Consider the following 22,182-nt stretch of genomic DNA (forward strand, 5'->3'; position numbering starts at 1 on the left):
AATGGTGTAAGTTCCTGAACTTCATTAATTGTTTCATATTGTTCTTATTACAATGTGAAACCAGTAGGAGGATTCTTTGAAGAGGACAGAGATGTCCCATTATTGGGTGCCCATTTGCTGGCATAATGTGAAGTGGTAGTGTCCTAACTGGCTAGAGAGACAAATCACATACTGTTACATAATATTTCTGTGAAAAGCCACCACTGCCAAACAATGAGATCTTTACAATTGTCTATTCTAAATGTGGAAGCTGGATTTGCCATTTGACATGGCACCTTGTCCAAATAAAATTGTTTACATGATGATACAGCATCTATCAGTCACAGCTAAAGAAACTTCTCATACTGAATAACTGCACTTGGCATACAGGGTACTCCTCTGCGTTCTGGTGTGATGTAACATCAGCACCCCTCCTTAAGCCAGGGAGGAAGATGTTACTGTATCATTTGTGTCACTATATGCATGAGATAGAAGTTCTAGTGGACACTGAACTGCTTTTTGCCTTGTGTTTCCCAACCTAAGAAGCTCCAAAGTCTCTTTCAGCTTATGTTCAACTGATATTATTCTACAAACAAAGATGATGTGACTTACCATATGAAAGCGCTGGCAGGTTGATAGATACACAAACAAACACAATCATACACGCAAAATTCTAGCTTTCGCAACCAACGGTTTCTTCATCAGGAAAGAGGGAAGGAGAGGGAAAGACGAAAGGATGTGGATTTTAAGGGGGAGGGTAAGGAGTAATTCCAATCCCGGGAGCGGAAAGACTTACCTTAGGGGGAAAAAAGGACAGGTATACACTCGCACACACACCCATATCCAACCACACATACACAGACACAAGCAGACAGGAAGACAATGTCTGCTTGTGTCTGTGTATGTGTGGTTGGATATGGGTGTGTGTGCCAGTGTATACCTGTCCTTTTTTCCCCCTAAGGTAAGTCTTTCCGCTCCCGGGATTGGAATGACTCCTTACCCTCCCCCTTAAAACCCACATCCTTTCGTCTTTCCCTCTCCTTCCCTCTTTCCTGATGAAGCAACCGTTGGTTGCGAAAGCTAGAATTTTGTGTGTATCATTGTGTTTGTTTATGTGTCTATCGACCTGCCAGCGCTTTCGTATGGCATGTCACATCATCTTTGTTTTTAGATATATTTTTCCTGCGTGGAATGTTTCCCTCTATTATATTGATATTATTCTACCATTGATAAAATTACCCTTCTATAGTTAGCTACCCAGCAAGCCTTCATAGACAAGTGACCCTGGAGTTTTTTTCAGTCTTCAGAAGGCCTACTATACTACTTGGAAGAATAATATCCTTTGACAGTTCCATGAATTGGGCTACTGACCTCTTCTACTCATGTTCATCAGTCCTTCATCTCTCAGACTTTCTTCAGTTATCTTGTTGAGTGTGTGGTTTGAGGTTTTTGGGCGTAAAAGTTATCTTGTTGAGCAAGTCATCTCAGATCACTTTGAAATGGAGTATAGTATCCATCAGTTTATTGCTCTTAGTGTCATTATGGTTTTGGTTGTCATAAGTAGCATTATACCCACTGTGAGAAGGCAAGTACAATGCTCCTTTTTCATGGATGTTTTCACTGTATTATGCTACTTTCCCAACCCACCAACAGCAAGTTCCATAAAACAAAAAGTTAAGAACACCATATTGATCAGTGTGCATTGTCATCATACATTCTTAAAGCAGATTTCATCAATTTGCTTTTTAACAAATGCACCCTAATGAAATTGAAAGATTCAGTGAAGTTTGCAAGCCTTTTATTTGATGATAAAATATTGTTGTTGCCCCACCTTAGGGAACTGAAAACCAAGCCCCATAAGCTTTTTAACATCTTCAGGGGCATTAGCCACAATACCAGCAGTATACAGGGTGAAGCACTTAAATCTAGACAAATGACAGTTTTTTAAAAAGCAAATTTATTAAAACAAAATAATGATGAAAATGAAAATCCTTTTTCATATGTTGTTGTTGTTGTGGTCTTCAGTCCTGAGACTGGTTTGATGCAGCCCTCCATGCTACTCTATCCTGTGCAAGCTTCTTCATCTCCCAGTACCTACTGCAGCCTACATCCGTCTGAATCTGCTAATTGTATTCATCTCTTGGTCTCCCTCTATGATTTTTACTCTCCAAGCTGCCCTCCAGTACTAAATTGGTGATCCATTGATGCTTCAGAACATGTCCTACCAACCGATCCCTTCTTCTAGTTAAGTTGTGCCACAAACTCCTCTTCTCCCCAATTCTATTCAATACCTCATCATTAGTTATGTGATCTACCCACATAATTTTCAGCATTCTTCTGTAGCACCACATTTCGAGAGCTTCTATTCTCTTCTTGTCTAAACTATTTATCGTCCATGTTTCACTTCCACACATGGCTACACTCCGTACAAATACTTTCAGAAACAACTTCCTGACACTTAAATCTATACTCAATGTTAACAAATTTCTCTTTTTCAGAAACACTTTCCTTGCCAATGCCAGTCTACATTTCATACCCTCTCTACTTTGACCATCATCAATTATTTTGCTCCCCAAATAGCAAAACTCCTTTACTACTTTAAGTGTCTCATTTCCTAATCTAATTCCCTCCGCATCACCCGACTTAATTCGACTACATTCCATTATTCTCGTTTTGCTTTTGTTGATGTTCATCTTATACCCTCCTTTCAAGACACTGTCCATTCCGTTCAACTGCTCTTCCAAGTCCTTCGCCGTCTCTGACAGAATTACAATGTCATCGGCGAACCTCAAAGTTTTTATTTCTTCTCCATGGATTTTAATACCTACTCCAAACTTTTATTTTGTTTCCTTTACTGCTTGCTCAATGTACAGATTTAATAGCATTGGGGAGAGGCTACAACCCTGTCTCACTCCCTTCCCAACCACTGCTTCCCTTTCATGTCCCTCGACTCTTATAACTGCCATCTGATTTCTGTACAAATTGTAAATACCCTTTCGCTCCCTGTATTTTACCCCTGCCACCTTCAGAATTTGAAAGAGAGTATTCCAGTCAACATTGTCAAAAGCTTTCTCTAAGTCTACAAATGCTAGAAACGTAGGTTTGCCTTTCCTTAATCTTTCTTCTAAGATAAATCGTAGGGTCAGTATTGCCTCACGTGTTCCAACATTTCTACGGAATCCAAACTGATCTTCCCTGAGGTCGGCTTCTACCAGTGTTTCCATTCGTCTGTAAAGAATTCTTGTTAGTATTTTGCAGCTGTGACTTATTAAACTGATAGTTCGGTAATTTTCACATCTGTCAACACCTGCTTTCTTTGGGATTGGAATTATTATATTCTTCTTCAAGTCTGAGGGAATTTCACCTGTCTTTTACATATAAGCAGTGATATCTTTCAAGAGTAACATTACTTGATGCGACCCCTTTCAGCGACAATGAGCGCTTCCAGTCTTGTCCTGAAGTGATCGCATGCATTCTTGAAAACTGCATTGACCATATTCACAAATGATGTTGGATAGCGGTGCCTAGAGATGCATCATTAGGGTGCCTCATCTTATTGATAACTCTTTCAACTATGCTCCAAACATAGTAGTTGAGGGGGTAAAACTCCTTTAATCAGAACATGTCAGCATTATCCAAGAGCCAGTTTTGGACTAAATGGCTCATGTGAACTGGATCACCATCCTGTTGTAAAACATACTGTCTCCCTGAGGCCACAGTTACCATCCACAATTTCACAACATTTGTCTAAACCTGCAGGTAAACTTCCCCTCACTGGACACAACACATAGATTGTGAACCCCCAGACTTCTACAAAGCATTATACTTGCCCACAAAATGGTAAACAGTTGATCTCAGGTACTTGAAGAATAAAACTACCTCTGTGGGCGAATGCTCACTGCAAAAATTTTCAATAATTGCAGCTTTTCAGTTGTGCTCCACAATTGGCCATAATGCCATGGCCATTTTGAGGTTCTCACTGTTTACTAGATGCCTATGGCTTTCAAGAATACCAGTCGCAACGTCCGACCAAAAGATGATATGGTGGGAAATTCGAATTGAAATTTGTCCGGATTTAAGTGCCACACTCTGTACAGAATGTGTCTGCTTCAGTTTTATATGGCTTTTGTGTGATTCCAGTTTCTAGTACATTGGTCAGCAAGACTTGATACAAAGTAATATAACAGTATTACAGTGTTAACATTAATTATATTGTACCTAATACATTAATTTTAATTGTTTCTATGAATATGCTATTCATTGGAATAGAAGGCTTTGCTGCCCAAGAGAAAGGTACTAAATTATCCACAAGACATTTGATTTGCTCTGGAGGAATGTGGAATACATACATTTACAGTTATCTTACTTATTTTTGTGCTAATGGTAAGACCCTTAACATCTTTAGAGACTATTTGTGATCATCACATGAATATAATAGAGGGAAACATTCCACATGGGAAAAATATATCTAAAAACAAAGATGATGTGACTTAGCGAATGAAAGTGCTGGCAGGTCGATAGACACACAAACATACACACGAAATTCAAGCTTTTGCAGCAAACGGTTGCTTCATCAGGAAAGAGGGAAAGACGAAAGGATGTGGGTGTTAAGGGAGAGGGTAAGGAGTCATTTCAATCCCGGGAGTGGAAGGACTTACCTTAGGGGGAAAAAAGGACAGGTATACACTCGCACACACACACATATCCATCCGCACATACACAGACACAAGCAGACATTTCTGCTTGTGTCTGTGTATATGCGGATGGATATGTGTGTGTGTGTGTGTGTGTGTGTGTGTGTGTGTGTGTGTGTGTGTGTGTGTTAGTGTATACCTGTCCTTTTTTCCCCCTAAGGTAAGTCTTTCCACTCCCGGGATTGGAATGACTCCTTACCCTCTCCCTTAAAACCCACATCCTTTCGTCTTTCCCGCTCCTTCCCTCTTTCCTGATGAAGCAACCGTTTGTTGCAAAAGCTTGAATTTTGTGTGTATGTTTGTGTTTGTTTGTGTGTCTATCGACCTGCCAGCACTTTCGTTCGGTGAGTCACATCATCTTTGCTTTTAGATATATGATCATCATATGATATACATAGTTTCATTATTTGTTGAAATTAGATACTGCTGAAGACAAGGGATATCAATTAATATATGTATTTTAATTCCATTTATAAACCAGTGTAAAGGAGAATTTTATCAAAACTGCTCAGAACAAAGGTTTCATGTTTCTCAGTGGAGTGCATTACATCTCAATCCATAGACACAACATACAGATTTTGTACACTGTTCAGTATATCAACATACCTGAAAGTATCATTCGAAGCTTAGACCATGCATGTTGTCAACACAGGAAGTTTCCCACCAAATTGTTGTACATGACAGCAACATCATTCAAATGTTCAACCAGAATCATTAGAAACAAAACACCAAAACTCTGTGTTGCAGTGGTCATCCTCAGGCAGCAACACCATTTGGTGACCACTGTACAGGACACATTAAGGCTCATAAGTATCCTGAGAAGTATGCAACAGAACTGCTCGCTTCCTTCTAGGAAAAAGCTGGGAGAGCTGTGTTGTGACTAAGATGGTACACAACATGGTATTGGAATTTACACATCCATTATTAATAGCATGATACACTTCTTCACCTTCCATCACTGTGGGGCATGAAAAAGATGGACAAGGGAACACTTTGAATGAAATCTGGATTGTTGACAAAGGATTTGCCTCACCAGTGAATTCAAGATTTGTTTAGGGCCTGACAGATGTTGTACAAGAGTGAACACAGCCAGGCACCCATTGTTTTATCAGGGAGAAGGGTCAATCATGTTTTTCGCCAGTAATATGTTTGGATGCCAGACATCTCCTATCACTATTGATGGTAATTTTAGGGCTGTGCAGTATTGGAACAGGATCCTCTAACCTATTGTCCAGCCCACAGCCAGTACTTTGGTGGTGGAGTCATCTTTCAAACAGATAATTTTGTGCACATTGTGCTTGACTAATATACTCCTTCCTTCAGAGGCAGAAATCAACTGAGTGGCACAGCTTGTAATATCACTTGAGATTAGTGTGATTGAACATGCTTGGCACCAATTAAAACTTGTTATGTTTTATCACAGAACTCTTCTCACACACTGGATTGCCTCAGAAGGACCACCAGTGGTACCAGATTGGTTGCCTGTGCATGTTACAGTGCATAGGGTGGAGCACTATTTTGATTTCACAAATATGGTTTTTCAGATTAAATGAAGTAACCATCGACAGCAGCTGAGCATACCTGCATAATACACATACAGTATTAAGTTTAAATGCAAACAGTGATATTATCATTAAGACACAGTATCACTGGAAAAAGAAGTGGTCAGAGGTGAGGTACACTGCCCACCTATATTATAGCTCCTTCCAGCTTCTATACTGCCCACCTGTATTGCAGCTCCTTCCAGCTTCATGATGAAACATAGTCCTTCTGTGTAACCTCCAGATTAAGCATGCCCTTTGATCCATGGATTCCAACTCCAGGACCCATCAGTCTGCAATGCTAGTGGCGTATGATCAACTGTACACCACATTTGGTGTACACCACATTTGGGAAGAGTACGTTGAATGTATGCCAACATGTGCATTTGAAGTAAGAATCCAGATATTCAAATTACTTCTTTGATAGTATAAGCCCTGAAGGTTATGAGACTGTAATACGGAATCATGAGTTTCAAAAACTTACCTTCACATCCTTTCAAAGTTGTCAGCTTTAACTCTCTCTCTCTCTCTCTCTCTCTCTCTCTCTCACACACACACACACACACACACACACACACACACACACACACACTCTTAATCCTTAATACTTAATCCTTCATTGTACTGGGTCCTTTACAAGTGATCTGTAGCTTTTTCTTATTGGATTGATTAGACAAATGCTATCCTGTCACAGCAATTCTTAGCAGAAAAGTGTGGTTCTAACTGTCATTTCACAAACCAACTTCAACTTGACTTTGTAGTGTAAGAACCAACCACAACTGATTTTTACAAAGTTTTTTAAAATTGGTTGTAGTAAAATATAATATTAGTACAATTTTTATATAAATTTCTTTATCATCATCTCTTTATCAAATGAGCAACAGCTGGAAACCACACAGAGCTGTATCTAATTTTCCCTTTGTTGCCACTGAAATGGTGCAGAAGCAAGACATTGGGCATGCATTGGGAGAATATCTGTTCAGACATCCACCCACCCTTTCCAACTAATGTTTCCCATGATATCCCTAAATCCTGTAGGGCAAATGCCAGGATAGTCCCTTGAATGGACACAGCTGATTACCTTCCCTATACTTTCCCATTCTGAACTTGTACTCTGTTATTATCAACTATGATGTGGATGGTGCGTCAAATCTTAACTTCCCTTCTTGTCGCCATCTTGTCAACACAGCTCAAAAAACTAGAAGAACTATGAAGGCGCTATTTTAACATTTTGTGTTTTTTGCTTACAGGTCATAGTCACAAATAAGGAATGCATGCATGAACAAGGCTCAACCTGTACAGAAGAAGTTAAAGTGCTATATAAACAGCATGTTGTACATGTCAGAAGAAATCAAGATAACATAGAAGAGGTATTTTACCATACTGCAACAAAAGATCTTATGTTGCTAAAGATTGTAATTTTAGCTCAACTGTTACCAGAAATACTACTTTCTCATTGCACTTTAAACCAACTGTTGCATACTGTCTTAGTTCTCTCTCATTTGTTCATCATCTGCCGCACAAATTATTTAGATGCTTTTTTCAGTTAACAAAATAGTTTTGCATTTTTATTTACCTTTGCCATCATTTAAGCCTTTCCGTAATAACTATTTCTCTCTTGGTAATTTTCAAGGCACAGAAAAGTTTCTGTTTACACACTGTTTAAATTAAATGGTATATTTTGTGTCTTCATCTGTCTTATAAAACCATTTTTGTGTGTGCATGGAGTTTGTGAAACATGATGTATGAATGAGTGACCACCAAACATAAACAGACAACATGATGATTCAGAGTACATAAAGGAAAAAAATGAATGTGTCAAAATCTGAAAATTATCTTCAGTCTCATATTAGATGCAACTTTTAATTGACATGTCAGTAGTTTCAGTACATGTTCTCTCCCACTGGAATATACCCAGACATATGTATGCAACATGTTCATTTCCCTATCAGTGTCTACAGACATATGATGGCCTCTCTCCTCAACCTTAACACTGCATAAAAGAAATGTATTTAAATGTATTTTTCCTTTCTTTAAAAATCTCTAATTGGCATTAGCTATTTAAGAAATCTTTGGTTTCAAATAATCACTTCTCCATGGCCAGACTGACTGGATAAATTTATTATATCGCTTAATATTTGAGCTGAGCAAAATATTTGCATTACTATATCATGGTACTTAACAAAGTGATTCATTGTGAACTTTACATTTCATGTTAATAGATAAAATGTTAACTATTGTTGGGTTTATTTAATTAAGATTACATTTCTGTATGTTTTCACAGATTTTAACTACAATTGATGGCTCACTGATTAATAATTTCCCTGTACGCCTCGACTGGATTATTCTAGAAGAACTGGATAAGACTGAACTGACCCTTCTGATTCCTTCCATCCAGTTGGAAGTATCTTATTTCCATAGAAGTTTTGGATTCAACGTCCGCTTACCTTCTCATACATACGGAGGAAAAGTAGAGGGACTTTGTGGTAAGGATCAGTCTATAAACAATATTAATTTATCCCACTACTTAATTGTTATCTTATTAACAGAATACAAATACTAATTCATAGTATGTGTGCACAGCAAGAGGTATCCTCCATTTGTTATTTACAGTTTAAGTGGTGTTGTTTAGGTACTTTAATGGAGAAACGAATATTATAAAAACTGCAAGAGCTTGTTGATACATTAAAAATGCCAAATACAAAGATGGAATTGCTTTCATTCCTTACCTTCAAGAGAAATACCAGTACTACTGATAGGCACTTACATAAGTACATACAGTATCCCATCTTTTGCAAATAATAATTCCTTCCTTTGGGAGGAGAGAGGGATAGACTGGGAAAGTTTAAAAAGGAAGAGCAACTTGTTCAGACCACAGGTGGTTCCCTCTCATCACGGGGTCTGAGTGACATGTCTGTAATGGTTGGATGTCAATGTAACTTCATACACATTCACATCATCAGCATGTATGTAAATGATCTGAGTTGCAAGGGACGTGAAGAGCATCAGATGTTATGTGAGATGCGCACAGTAGTGTGACATAACCTTATCGGCACCTTTGTAAGGAACCACACTGAGAGTTCTCCATCCGGCGGATTGGTTGAATTGTGCAGTATCCAGATCTGTGAGGCATTCAGACATGACAGTGGCCCAATGTTGAACTGCATGGGAGTTGAGGGTAGGCATACTCAAGGTTCTAGTTGACCACATCTGACTACCACAAGGGGGGATTGCTGTACTGTGTACCGCGCACACGGTAAACCTTTCACATCTGCAACTTCCATCTGATACCAAGTAAGGGACACCCGGCAAGATTCTGTGTTATCAAACACCACTTTTTGATGATGAGTAGTATCTGGACCAGGGAATTACCACCCATTACCTAAGATGCTATTGACATAACACAAACGACTGTATTTTGAGAGATGCCACAACTGGGATGTTTTAACTGCTGATGACTGGTGTTGCATTGTCTTTGTGGCAATCGTTGCTGAGTATGGGAGTGCCTTGGAAGAGGCCCCTTTCTTCTGATGTTTTGGAGAGGCACTGCACAGTTGTATTTACAATTTCTTCTAGAATATTTAATAATCTGCCTTGAAATGTACACTAATATGATGAAACAACTGGACAACGTACTTAATGAACAAACAGATAAGCTGTATGTAATAAATTTCAACAGTATTTTAAATGGCTAAGTGCAGTTTGGTGTCTTCCTATACTGCATGTAAAATTGTCTAATTTGACATGATTTATTGGATTAATTTGTAATTTTATACGTTTTGGATGTTCCATCTTCATATACCAATTGTCCAAAGATTATATTTCATTTATATGAGTACATGTCACAGATGTATATAAATATGAAGAAACAGATAATGCAGACTCTTCGACCTGTTAGTTCCATGTTTACACTATATGAAAGTTAATGTCAGACGTGATCAAGAATTGCCACTGCCTAAGATTTGACAGCAAGAACATACACAGCAAGAAGATGGATTTCATATCCTATTGTATTAACTGACACATGTGTCACTGCTGTAGAGATATGTAATGTAAATAGGTGTATATTTCAGCTGTTATACATACAATTGGTGTGTTGTAAATATTGATGTACGTATAGCTGTTTGTTCCTCTGTATCAGATGCCACTGATGATGGGCTACACACCAAAATACCAATTTGGTAAATAAACATTCCAAGTACAGCTCACACTGTTTAGAAGATATCCGTTAATAAATATCTTTAAAATTTGTCTTATCAGACTCTTGCAGCTTTCTCTGTTCTGTAATAATTTTTTCTTTGCATGAGTTAGATGAATTAAGCAAATTTCAATTCTATAAAATTGTCAGACAGAATTACTGCCAGTATGTACTACTGACAGACACACATAAAAGTGCACAAAAATGCACTGGTTATTGGAACTATTAGTTCCTTCCTTAGGTAGGAAAGGGGAACCAGCTGGGGAAGATTATACAGGAAGAGTGCGCAACTCTGTTCACAGAATGAGAGGAGCCCCCTAGAGTCAGCACCAGGGAAGGTAGGAGGTCAAGGACCAGAGAGGATGAGGACGTAGAAGTAAAGATGGATTGGGAAGAAGAGAATTGTCTGGTTGACAATGAGGAGCAGAAGGAGTCACGGAAAAAACAATCAGAGATAGGGAAGGGAGGAAAAGGAGAATGAAAAAGTAAAAGGTAATAAAGAAAAAATAGACAAGACAAAAATGAAAAAGATGATAATAGCATAAAAAAATGGGGGGGGGGGGGGAGGTGGGGGGGGAGATATTATGCTAACAGGGGTGAAGTCAAGGAGGATTTCAGGATGTGAGAAGATCCATTTAGCTTATGTTGTGTAACAGGCACTCAGGTCCCTTGCGTTATGAGGAAGATCATGTTCAGGAACTAGGAACTGGATGTCCCCCTAAAATGGACAATTCTTCCATGTCCATCCATGTACTCAGCTAGTGTAGTGGTGGTCATTCTTATATAAAATGCTGTGCACTGGACATGTATCAGTCGATAAATAACATGTATGGTTTCCCAAGTTACTTTGTCTTTTATTTTGGAGGATTTACTACTGGGAGGGCTGGAGTAGGGGCAGTGGGTGGGTGTATGGGGCAGATTTCACAATGGGGATGATTGCACATGTAAGAATCGTGGGATAAGGATTTTAATTTGGGAGCGTCATATGGTATGACAAGGATGTAAGGGTGATGTGGGGAGGCTATCAAGGAGAGATACATAGTCCTGATCGAGTAATGTATTGAGACATTTCTGGCCCAGTGTTACTGGGTAACTACTGATTTTTTTGGAAGTGGATGCTGTTTTAGTCAAAGGATGATAGGAGACTACTACCTGAGAAATTTGTCTGTAAGTAAAATACATGCCTAGTTGCAGAAGAGGAAAGCTTGGGAGAGATTGTTGGTGTAGGTCTTCATGGATTCAGTGTTGAAACTAATTTGAGTTAGTAACTCTCATTTCTGTAACTTATGAAACTAATTTGAGTTAGTAACTCTCATTTCTGTAACTTATAAACTTGAAAAGTTCGCTGGTTCAAAAAATGCCTTTTCTACATGACGGCATGGTATGTACACAAAATTGCTTACTTGATTGTAATTATCATTTAGAATACTGACAACTTCATCATTTATGAATGTTATAGCAAAATTAACTTTTGTCCAGTCTTCTATCACTTTAGCAGCTGTACTAATTCAATCATTTTATTTTATTGTGAAGGGGACTGTAATAGAAATCCAAATGATGACTTTAAAGTAAAATCTGGTGAATTGACAGAAGACATAGATGAATTTGGTAAAAGCTGGTTGACAGAAGATGTCAAGAATGAAATGGAATGCAAGTCAATTGAAAAGAAACCACCTTGTGAGAGCTTGCCACCTGACCAGGACCCGTGTATGGAGCTTATTACTGCTGAAGTTTTCGGACAGGTATTATTAATTATTGTTACAAAGCAGTTTTGTGAACTTGAATTTTTGGGTTTACTTCTGAAATGCAGGATTGTGGTATATTCAGTATGTTTCATTCACGTATCTGTATATGTCATCAATAATTGTAAGTAAATATAAGGGTCTTTTGCAAATGGTTGTATTTGTCTCTGTCTTCCCTCAGTTAAGCATGCATTGCAGTTAAATCATAAAATTCAGTCCGATAATTCCATGTTCCATGGATCATATTCACTATAAAATTTATGATGTGGACTGTGTCAGTTGTACAAATGATTACAGAGACAGTTAGGATATAATATACAGGGTGTTTATAAATGAATATCGGGGTTTTAATGCTTTGTAATATTTATTACATTAAACTTACAGTTATAAATGATATCTCAAATGAAAGCACAACTCAAACAGTTTTACCAAGAATCTTATAAATATTCAGTGTGATCACTGGCATAATGAAGTATGCAATTGGTTGAACTTCACCCAAGCACCGGATAGGCCACCAGGGGCCCAATGACAGGGCTTGCTTTGCATGGCCTCCACATTCACCCGACCTAATGCCATGCAATTTTTTCCTTTGGGGCTTCATCAAGGATCGTGTGTACGTGCCTCCACTACCAGCAGACCTCCTTAAATTAAGAAACCGGATTGAAGCAGCTGTTGCTGCAATCACTGAAGACACAGTTATCAACGTTTGGGAAGAACTCGCCTATAGACTTAATGTGTGCCGTGTGACAAATGGTGGTCACATTGAACATTTATAAGGTTCTTGGTAAAACTCTTTGAGTTGCTCTTTCATTTGACATACCCTGTATATTTATGTGGCTACACAGTAGCCATTTAGATGTTTGTAACTGACCAATTATTTCTATTTAAGAATTCCTCTATAGAAGAAGTTCTTAAGGGGAAACAACTTTAATTTGCGTGGAAACTGTAATGCTTCTCGAATAATTTATTTTGGCGGGCAGATTATCAATGTCTTGAGTATTGCTGTCTTCCAGTGCCAAAGTTAAATTCACTAGAGGGAGATGCAGATCAAAGATAGTTTTTACTGCTAGTATTGTATTGTTGTATATTTCTATGACTTTCGAATAGGGGAATTCTGTAGTTCATCGCTACATTAGGAATTTTCATATTATATTTAAAAAGATAAAATACTGCTAGTAGTAATCTATTCTATGAGAAGAAAGAGAGTTGTTTCTAAAAATTAAGATGCATTTTTGAGGAAAGAAGAAGTAAAGTTTGATAAATCAGATATTATTTAGTGAGACTACAAAATATTGCTAAATGAAACCATTAAAATCAACTTGTAATTTACCAGTTTTAGATTTTAAGTTGTGAAGTATTTCAATTTTCTTTAGAATTTATAGAATTTTTTGCTTTATAGCTGATGAAGAGATAGCGCCGCCTGTCATATTAAATTGCTGTTTTTTTTTTTTCTGTTACCAGTTTTAACATCTACATTACAACTTTGACATTTATCATACACCAACAATTGTGCTGTAACAATAGGTGGCTTTTCCTAGTGAATATTGCTGCTTGTCATGCAGATTATGTATGTCTTCAATTCTTGATTCTATACAATTAGTTAATTTCTAGAAGTGATTAATAAGGTATGTTTCTAAGTTGCTTCTGAATTAAAAATAATCCCTAACTTGTTGAAACCATCTGTACCAGAATACAAACTGCTATTCAGCAACTAACTTTTATTGCTAGTGATATATTTCATATAGATGTAAAAATATTGGGAAATTAGTATAAGAATTATAAGACATTTGAAGATGCCCCTGAAGATATTCAGTTACCTACTTTGTGCAGTATTCTTGCTGTTCACTTTGACTTCATTGGTCCAGAATATCATTCCAAATGAAAACAAAGAGTGAAAGTATACAAACTAAAACAACATCATTTTTTTTTTCAAGTTAACAGAATGAGAGATTCTACTACGTGCAAAATGGTTTCTTGAGTAGTTTACCTGTAAATTGGTTCCATTTTTGCATGCCATTTAGCTGAACACCAAGAAATTTTACACATAGAGTGTCATTTAGTGTCAATTTTATTTGTTTTAAATTGTGAATCTTCGTGAGATTAAAACTTAATCTAGATGCTGTGAACTAGTTGCATTTCTGTTCAGCTATCGTGGCAATTGTATCTGATATGGTTGGTTTTGGCTCTTGATTCAGATGATTGAGACAGTCACAAAAACTGCAACATTGCTTTTGTATTGAAACTCTACGTCTCACAGCCATAAGTCAAGGCTGGTTCCACACCCTGATTATTAACTTTCTATTCCAGACACATCAGAAGATTAGTTTCAGAAACACGATTTACTTTATCAAAAGCAGGCCATTTATGCTCTTCTGTTTATTTCTTTTCCTGTTCATCTAACCACCTTGTACTGACCTAAATAATAAAATTTTGATAAAATAAATAGGGTTTCGAAAACTTAAGTTTCCTGTGTACAAAATTACATAGACATCTGACAATGTCTTCTGGGCACTTCACTTTTTCCTGGCAATGTACACAGGTTATTCAAAATGATATGTTGTTGTTGCTGTTGTTGTTGTGGTCTTCAGTCCTGAGACTGGTTTGATGCAGCTCTCCAGTGCAAGCTTCTTCATCTCCCAGTACCTACTGCAGCCTACATCCTTCTGAATCTGTTTAGTGTACTCATCTCTTGGTCTCCCTCTACGATTTTTACCCTCCACGCTGCCCTCCAGTACCAAATTGGTGATCCCTTGATGCCTCAGAACATGTCCTACCAACCGATCCCTTCTTCTAGTCAAGTTGTGCCACAAACTCCTCTTCTCCCCAATTCTATTCAATACCTCACCAATAGTTATGGGATCTACCCATCTAATCTTCAGCCTTCTTCTGTAGCACCACATTTCGAAAGCTTTTATTCTCTTCTTGTCTAAACTATTTCTCGTCCATGTTTCACTTCCATACATGGCTACACTCCATACAAAAACTTTCAGAAACGACTTCCTGGCACTTAAATCAATACTCGATGTTAACAAATTTCTCTTCTTCAGAAACGCTTTCCTTGCCATTGCCAGTCTACGTTTTACCAGATTTACTCGAATCTAAGCCGCACTTTTTTTCCGGTTTTTGTTATCCAAAAAACCGCCTGCGGCTTAGAATCGAGTGCAAAGCAAGCGGAAGTTCTGAAAAATGTTGGTAGGTGCTGCCACAACTAACTTCTGCCGTCGAATATATGTAGCGCTACACAGGCATGCAATCTGACTAGCAAAACTGTTAGGGATGTTTGTCAATATGGCCAACTCTACATTCTGAATTGTTTCCTACCTGTGAGAGGAGATGGTTGCTAATAAGAACCTGATGAAATGTGAATCACATGCAGTATTCTCTTCACCATAAGAATAATACGAATATAAACATTTTGCTATGTATTCTTTCGTGTTTGCTGCTATCTCATTTAAATCCTGTCTGCCTAATAAACTACGAAACTAGAGTGAGACAACAGCAAACGCGGAAGAATATACATATCGTGTCATGTTTATATTCGTATTATTCTTATGCCTAATAGTGATACAGTCAAATGAAGCACGGCAACTGACTAGATTTTTAAATCTAAGATGACTAATTTCAGTGCAGAATTTGATGTACTAAAGAAGCGGCCGCAAAGATTTTCAGTGCAGAATTTGATGTACTAAAGAAGCGGCCACAAAGATTTTCAAACGGAGAAAAATTTGCGCCTAACTCTCGTTCAGAACATGTTCTATCATTCGCAGTCTATTATTTCGTTCTTGTTAATCATTATCAAAGAAAGCAGCAGTGTTAGTAACAACAAATAGCAGTCTCTTGCCATTGTTTCGCTAATGAGATGATTCCTCTCCATTTTTTTTAAAAAAAGCGGCGGTAGCGCGCACAAAAGCAAGCCATGCCGCGAGAGCTGGCCGAAGTGGCCGTGCGGTTAAAGGCGCTGCAGTCTGGAACCGCAAGACCGCTACGGTCGCAGGTTCGAATCCTGCCTCAGGCATGGATGTTTGTGATGTCCTTAGGTTAGTTAGGTTTAACTAGTTCTAAGTTCTAGGGGACTAATGACCTCAGCAGTTGAGTCCCATAGTGCTCAGAGCCTTTTTTTTTTTTTTTTTTTTTTTTTTTTTTTTTTTTTTTTTTTTTTTTTTTTTTTTTTTGAGCCATGCCGCGAGCGGCAACACGCCGTAAACACGCACTATCAGAATGTGACAAACAATGCATGACGCAGTACAGTAATGCATTTTCAGCGTAGAGTGACGTAAACACCTATAACAAAGAAAATGGCACTTATCAGATCAAAGCAAAATAAGCAATCGATTCAAACCAGAGGAAGCACGTGAAAAAGGAAGGGTATCCATATAAATACGGACGGAGCGCCTGACGCATAGCAATGGCTTCCTGGTAAAGCTTAACTGCTAAGATTACGACTCGAACCAAACTACTGTAGCTGTATCGTCTTTCATTCGACCTAAATTGTGTCTCATATTACAATGGACCAACTTTGTTTCGATTTGGAGGTGGGGCCTAAAACTTTTCTCTCCCCTTGAATTTCGAGTCTCAAATTTCAGGTGCAGCTTAGATTCGGGAAATTTTTTTTTCCTTTATTTCGAGTCTCATTTTTCAGGTGCGGCTTAGATTCGAGTGCGGCTTAGATTCGAGTAAATACGGTATATCCTCTCTACTTCGACCGTCATCAGTTATTGTGCTCCCCAAATAGCAAAACTCCTTTACTACTTTAAGTATCTAATTTCCTAATCTAATTCCCTCAGCACCACCCAATTTAATTTGACTACATTCCATTATCCTTGTTTAGCTTTTGTTGATGTTCATCTTATATCATCCTTTCAAGACACTGTCCATTCCATTCAACTGCTCTTCCAAGTCCTTTGCTGTCTCTGACAGAATTACAATGTCATCGGCAAACCTCAAAGTTTTTATTTCTTCTCCATGGATTTTAATACCTACTCAAAACTTTTCTTTTGTTTCCTTTATTGCTTACTCAACATACAGATTGAATAGCATCGGGGAGAGGCTACAACCCTGTCTCACTCCCTTCCCAACCACTGCTTCCCTTTCATGTCCCTTGACTCTTATAACTGCCATCTGGTTTCTGAACAAATGGTAAACAGCTTTTTGCTCCCAGTATTTTACCCCTGCCACCTTCAGAATTTGAAAGAGAGTATTCCAGTCAACATTGTCAAAAGCTTTCTCTAAGTCTAAAAATGCTAGAAATGTAGGTTTACCTTTCCTTAATCTTTCTTCTAAGATAAGTCGTAGGGTCAGTATTGCCTCACGTGTTCCAACGTTTCTACGGAACCCAAACTAATCTTCCCTGAGGTCCGCTTCTACCAGTTTTTCCATTTGTCTGTAAAGAATTCGCATTAGTATTTTGCAGCTGTGACTTATTAAACTGATAGTTCGGTAATTTTCACATCTGTCAACACCTGCTTTCTTTGGGATTTGAATTACTATATTCTTCTTGAAGACTGAGGGAATTTCGCCTGTCTCATACATCTTGCTCACCAGATGGTAGATTTTTGTTAGGCCTGGCTCTCCCAAGGCTGTCAGTAGTTCTAATGGAATGTGGTCTACTCCTGGGGCCTTGTTTCAACTTAGGTGTTTCAGTGCTCTGTCAAACTCTGCACGCAGTATCATATCTCCTATTTCATCTTCATCTACCTCCTCTCCCATTTCCATAATATTGTCCTCAAGAACATCGCCCCTGTATTCACTCTCTATATACTCCTTCCACCTTTCTGCTTTCCCTTCTTTGCTTAGAACTGGGTTTCCATCTGAGCTCTTGATATTCATGCAAGTGGTTCTCTTTTCTCCAAAGGTCTCTTTAATTTTCCTGTAGGCAGTATCTATCTTACCCGTAGTGAGATAAGCCTCTACATCCTTACATTTGTCCTCTAGCCATCCCTGCTTAGCCATTTTGCACTTCCTGTCGGTCTCATTTTTGAGACATTTGTATTCCTTTTTGCCTGCTTCACTTACTGCATTTTTGTATGTTCTCCTTTCATCAATTAAATTCAGTATATCTTCTGTTACCCAATGATTTCTACTAGCCCTCTTCTTTTTACCTACTTGATCCTCTGCTGCCTTCACTATTTCATTCCTCAAAGCTACCCATTCTTCTTCTACTGTATGTCTTTCCTCCATTCCTGTCAATTGTTCCCTTATGCTCTCCCTGAAACTCTGTACAACCTCTGGTTTAGTCAGTTTATCCAGGTCCCATCTCCTTGTATTCCCACCTTTTTGCAGTTTCTTCAGTTTTAATCTACAGTTCATAACCAATAGATTGTCGTCAGAGTCCACATCTGCCCTTGAAAATGTCTTACAATTTAAAACCTGGTTCCTAAATCTCTGTCTTACCATTATATAATCTATCGAAACCTTTTAGTATCTCCAGGGTTCTTCCATGTATACAACCTTCTTTCATGATTCTTGAACCAAGTGTTAGCTATGGTTAAGTTATGCTCTGTGCAAAATTCTACCAGGTGGCTTCCTGTTTCATTTCTTATCCCCAATCCATATTCACCTACTACATTTCCTTCTCTTCGTTTTCCTACTGTCAAATTCCAGTCACCCATGACTATTAAATTTTTGTCTCCCTTCACTACCTGAATAATGTCTTTTATCTCATCATACATTACATCAATTTCTTCATCATCTGCACAGCTAGTTGGCATATAAACTTGTGTCTTGTTCCTCCTGCCACCGAACTTCACTAATTCCCACTATATCTAACTTTAACCTATCCATTTCCCTTTTTAAATTTTCTAATCTACCTGCCCGGTTAAGGGATCTGACATTCCACGCTCCGATCCATAGAACGCCAGTTTTCTTTCTCTTGATAATGACGTCCTTTTGAGTAGTCCCCGCCCCGAGATCCGAATGGGGGACTATTTTACCTCCGGAATATTTTACCCAAAAGGATGCCATCATCATTTAATCATACAGTAAAGCAGCATGCCCTCGGGAAAAATTACGGCTGTAGTTTCCCCTTGCTTTCAGCCGTTCGCAGTACCACAACAGCAAGGCTGTTTTTGTTAGTGCTACAGGGCCAGATCAGTCAATCATCCAGACTGTTGCCCCTGCAACTACTGAAAAGGTTGCTGCCCCTCTTTAGGAACCACACGTTTGTCTGGCCTCTCAACAGATACCCCTCCATTGTGGTTGCACCTACGGTACGGCTATCTGTTTCGTTGAGGCACGCAAGCCTCCCCACCAATGGCAAGGTCCATGGTTCATGGGGAAGCTAAATTATATAGAACTCAAGAAGTTTTTTGTGAGATGTTCATAGATGTTCAGTTTGTGAACTGTTAGTCAAATAACACACGACTAGTCCATTTGTCATTTTGACCCACATGCATACCAAAGTGTCTGCATCAATGTCAGTCACAAGCTGCCCGAATATGTCTGCCTGTACAATGACATCCTGCTTCCTTGAACTTAGGTATGCTTTCGTAATTGGACTTGTCTGGCAGATGGAGCCTTGTTATAAGTGGTCCTGAATTTCAGATGCACTGTAGTTGTGGACTTGCTCTTGCAGAACATCATGATGCAAAATGGCTCCTCAGTTGGTCTGGCAGCCATATTGTTGGAGATGGAAAAAAAATCTTGAATTGTTGTATCCTTACATGTTACCGTATAATATCTAACCTTAATACAAATGTGTTTTACAATTACTTGAAAGTGCGAAGATCATTTTGAATGATCCTTTATATAAAAAATGAAGGCCCCAGAAGGCATGATCAATGGTCAAAGTAACTTTGTACTTGTACACACCACCAGGAGGTGTGGAAACGATTAGAGTTGCAATTCTCTGCGATAGGTGGAATCCCCACCAGAGCGCATGAGTGCTGTCTGTGTTCAGCATTGTTCCAAGGCACATACAATATATAAGGGATGCAAACAGGATCAGGTGTTAGTGATCCCTGTGAAGGACATGGAGATGCCACGTAATTGTGTGAGACAGGGTTAACAACAACTGATAGTCTGTAAGGGGTGTCAGTGCATGTTTCCATTTTGTTGGTTGGTCAAATTATGCAACATACAGATTTGTGGAGCCCGTGGATGGAGGAGTGACTCGACATTGGGGGAACCTGAAGGCAGGCATACTCCTAATCATTACAGTCGACCACATCTGACCACTGCACGATAGGATCAGAGCTTTGCACATTGAGTGCATTATAATCCATTCACCTGCCATCTGTGAACAAATAATTGGCTCCTTGCTACATTTTGTGATATCCAACAACATTTATTGGAGACTAGCAACTGCCAGACTATTGAACCATTGTCCCATGCATAGGCTGCAATAAACACCATAACAGGAATGGCTGCATTTAGAGTGATGCCACGACTGTGAGGTATGACTGCTGATGAATGATGCTGCATTGTGTTCAGTGACAAATTGTGGTTCTGTACTGCTGCGAATTACCATTGTCAGTGTGTTTGGTGATGACCTGTGGAAAAGTTCCTTTCTTCCATGTTTTGGACTGGCACAGCAGCATCATGGTGTGGGAGCCATCAGGTATGACTTCGTAGCAATTGAGGGTACTCTGAAAAAACAATGGCATGTGATGGACACATTGCATCCTCATGTGTTACCTCGCATCAAATAGTATTGCGGTGTCATTTTCAGCAGGACAAGGATTATCCACATACTCACAGTCTCTATGAACTGTCTACTTGATTTTGAGGAACTCCCATGGCTAGCAAGATTCCAAGATCTGCTCTGATAGAACACGTGTGGGACCAGCTCAGAAGTCAACTCCATCTAAGTTCCGCTATCCAGGTTTCGATGACCATTCAACAGCTATGAGCCAACTTGCCTCAGAAAAGGAGACAATGGCTTTATGAATCCTTTCCCAATTGGATGTGAACTTGACTGGGCTAGAAGGGCTGCAGTATGATACTGATGAGTGGGCTATTACTGTCAAGTTCTTTGTGTATTTGACTGAGTATTGTAATCACTGAAATAACATCACATATCCTCTCAGCCTATAAAGTTTCATTTCGTTTCCTCTTCCCCTTCTGAGTGCTTCAGTTTTTGTCAGGCAGTGTATTTCTATATACATGCATAGTTTCACCTTATTTGAATCACTCCAACTGTTTTAGTATGTGCTTTGTTGTGATTAAAAATATTGTGGCACCTTACCAAACCCTTGAATTTAATAGAAATACATGGAAAAAATTATTATAGCTTGGATAATATGCTTTTTTAACATAAATGTGAAATCAGAGATTTTTTATATAAAATTAAAAAGATAATATGACTTTTTAAAAAAATCTGTTAAATAACTTGCATTTTCTGTTGCACAATTGTGATTTCTAGACTTGCAGCACTACAAGCATGCTTTTTTCCCTTTATAACACATATTTTCAAGTTGCATACATAAATTAAATGTTTGATGTAGGGTACTCTATTATATTACACAGATTCCTTTTGAAAATGCCTCTGAAATACCAGTGTTTGACCTTGTGTTATTCTGCAACTCTAGAATTGTTCATGACCCACTACTGCATACATTGAATTCATCTGCATTATAGCTCCTGTTACTGCACAATAATTTTACTCTGTACTACGAAATAAATTTAGAAATTGCATGACACTACCCGTTTTGGGCGTATACTCTTCACTGTCTCTGTCTCTACCATGCATTTCCTTTAGATGTTAGCCACTCTCACTGAATTTTTTGTGAATACTTTCCATTTCTGGCTACCTTCTCTTTCATGGGCAAGTCTTCATATAATTCAAAACTGAATGGCATTGATTGATTTTATCTTGAGGTGTCAAAATCTGGTGTAAGAATGCTTTGTGATCACAACTACATGATGGTAAGTCAAATGGTCACTTCAGATAATACCTGCAAAGACAGACATAATTAGGAATTGGAAAATTCCTACCAAAGCAAAGATCATGATATACAAATCACATCTGCCAATTTTGTGTTGTGGATCAGTGTACTGGTTATGGATGAAGAAAGATCTGAGTAGAGTACAAC

General features: G+C 38.5%; 1 protein-coding gene across 1 annotated transcript in view; it reads left to right on the forward strand.

Moving 5' to 3' along the window:
- LOC124605103 (hemocytin) overlaps positions 1-22,182 on the forward strand; it is a 569,639-nt gene that overhangs the window by 443,206 nt on the left and 104,251 nt on the right. Inside the window, exons 60-62 of the mRNA XM_047136554.1 lie at positions 7,465-7,584; positions 8,499-8,700; positions 11,946-12,154. Coding sequence (XP_046992510.1) covers positions 7,465-7,584; positions 8,499-8,700; positions 11,946-12,154 — 531 coding nt within the window. The remainder of the gene's footprint in view (positions 1-7,464; positions 7,585-8,498; positions 8,701-11,945; positions 12,155-22,182) is intronic.

Source organism: Schistocerca americana, chromosome 3 (assembly GCF_021461395.2).
Source record: "Schistocerca americana isolate TAMUIC-IGC-003095 chromosome 3, iqSchAmer2.1, whole genome shotgun sequence".
Lineage (NCBI taxonomy): Eukaryota > Metazoa > Arthropoda > Insecta > Orthoptera > Acrididae > Schistocerca > Schistocerca americana.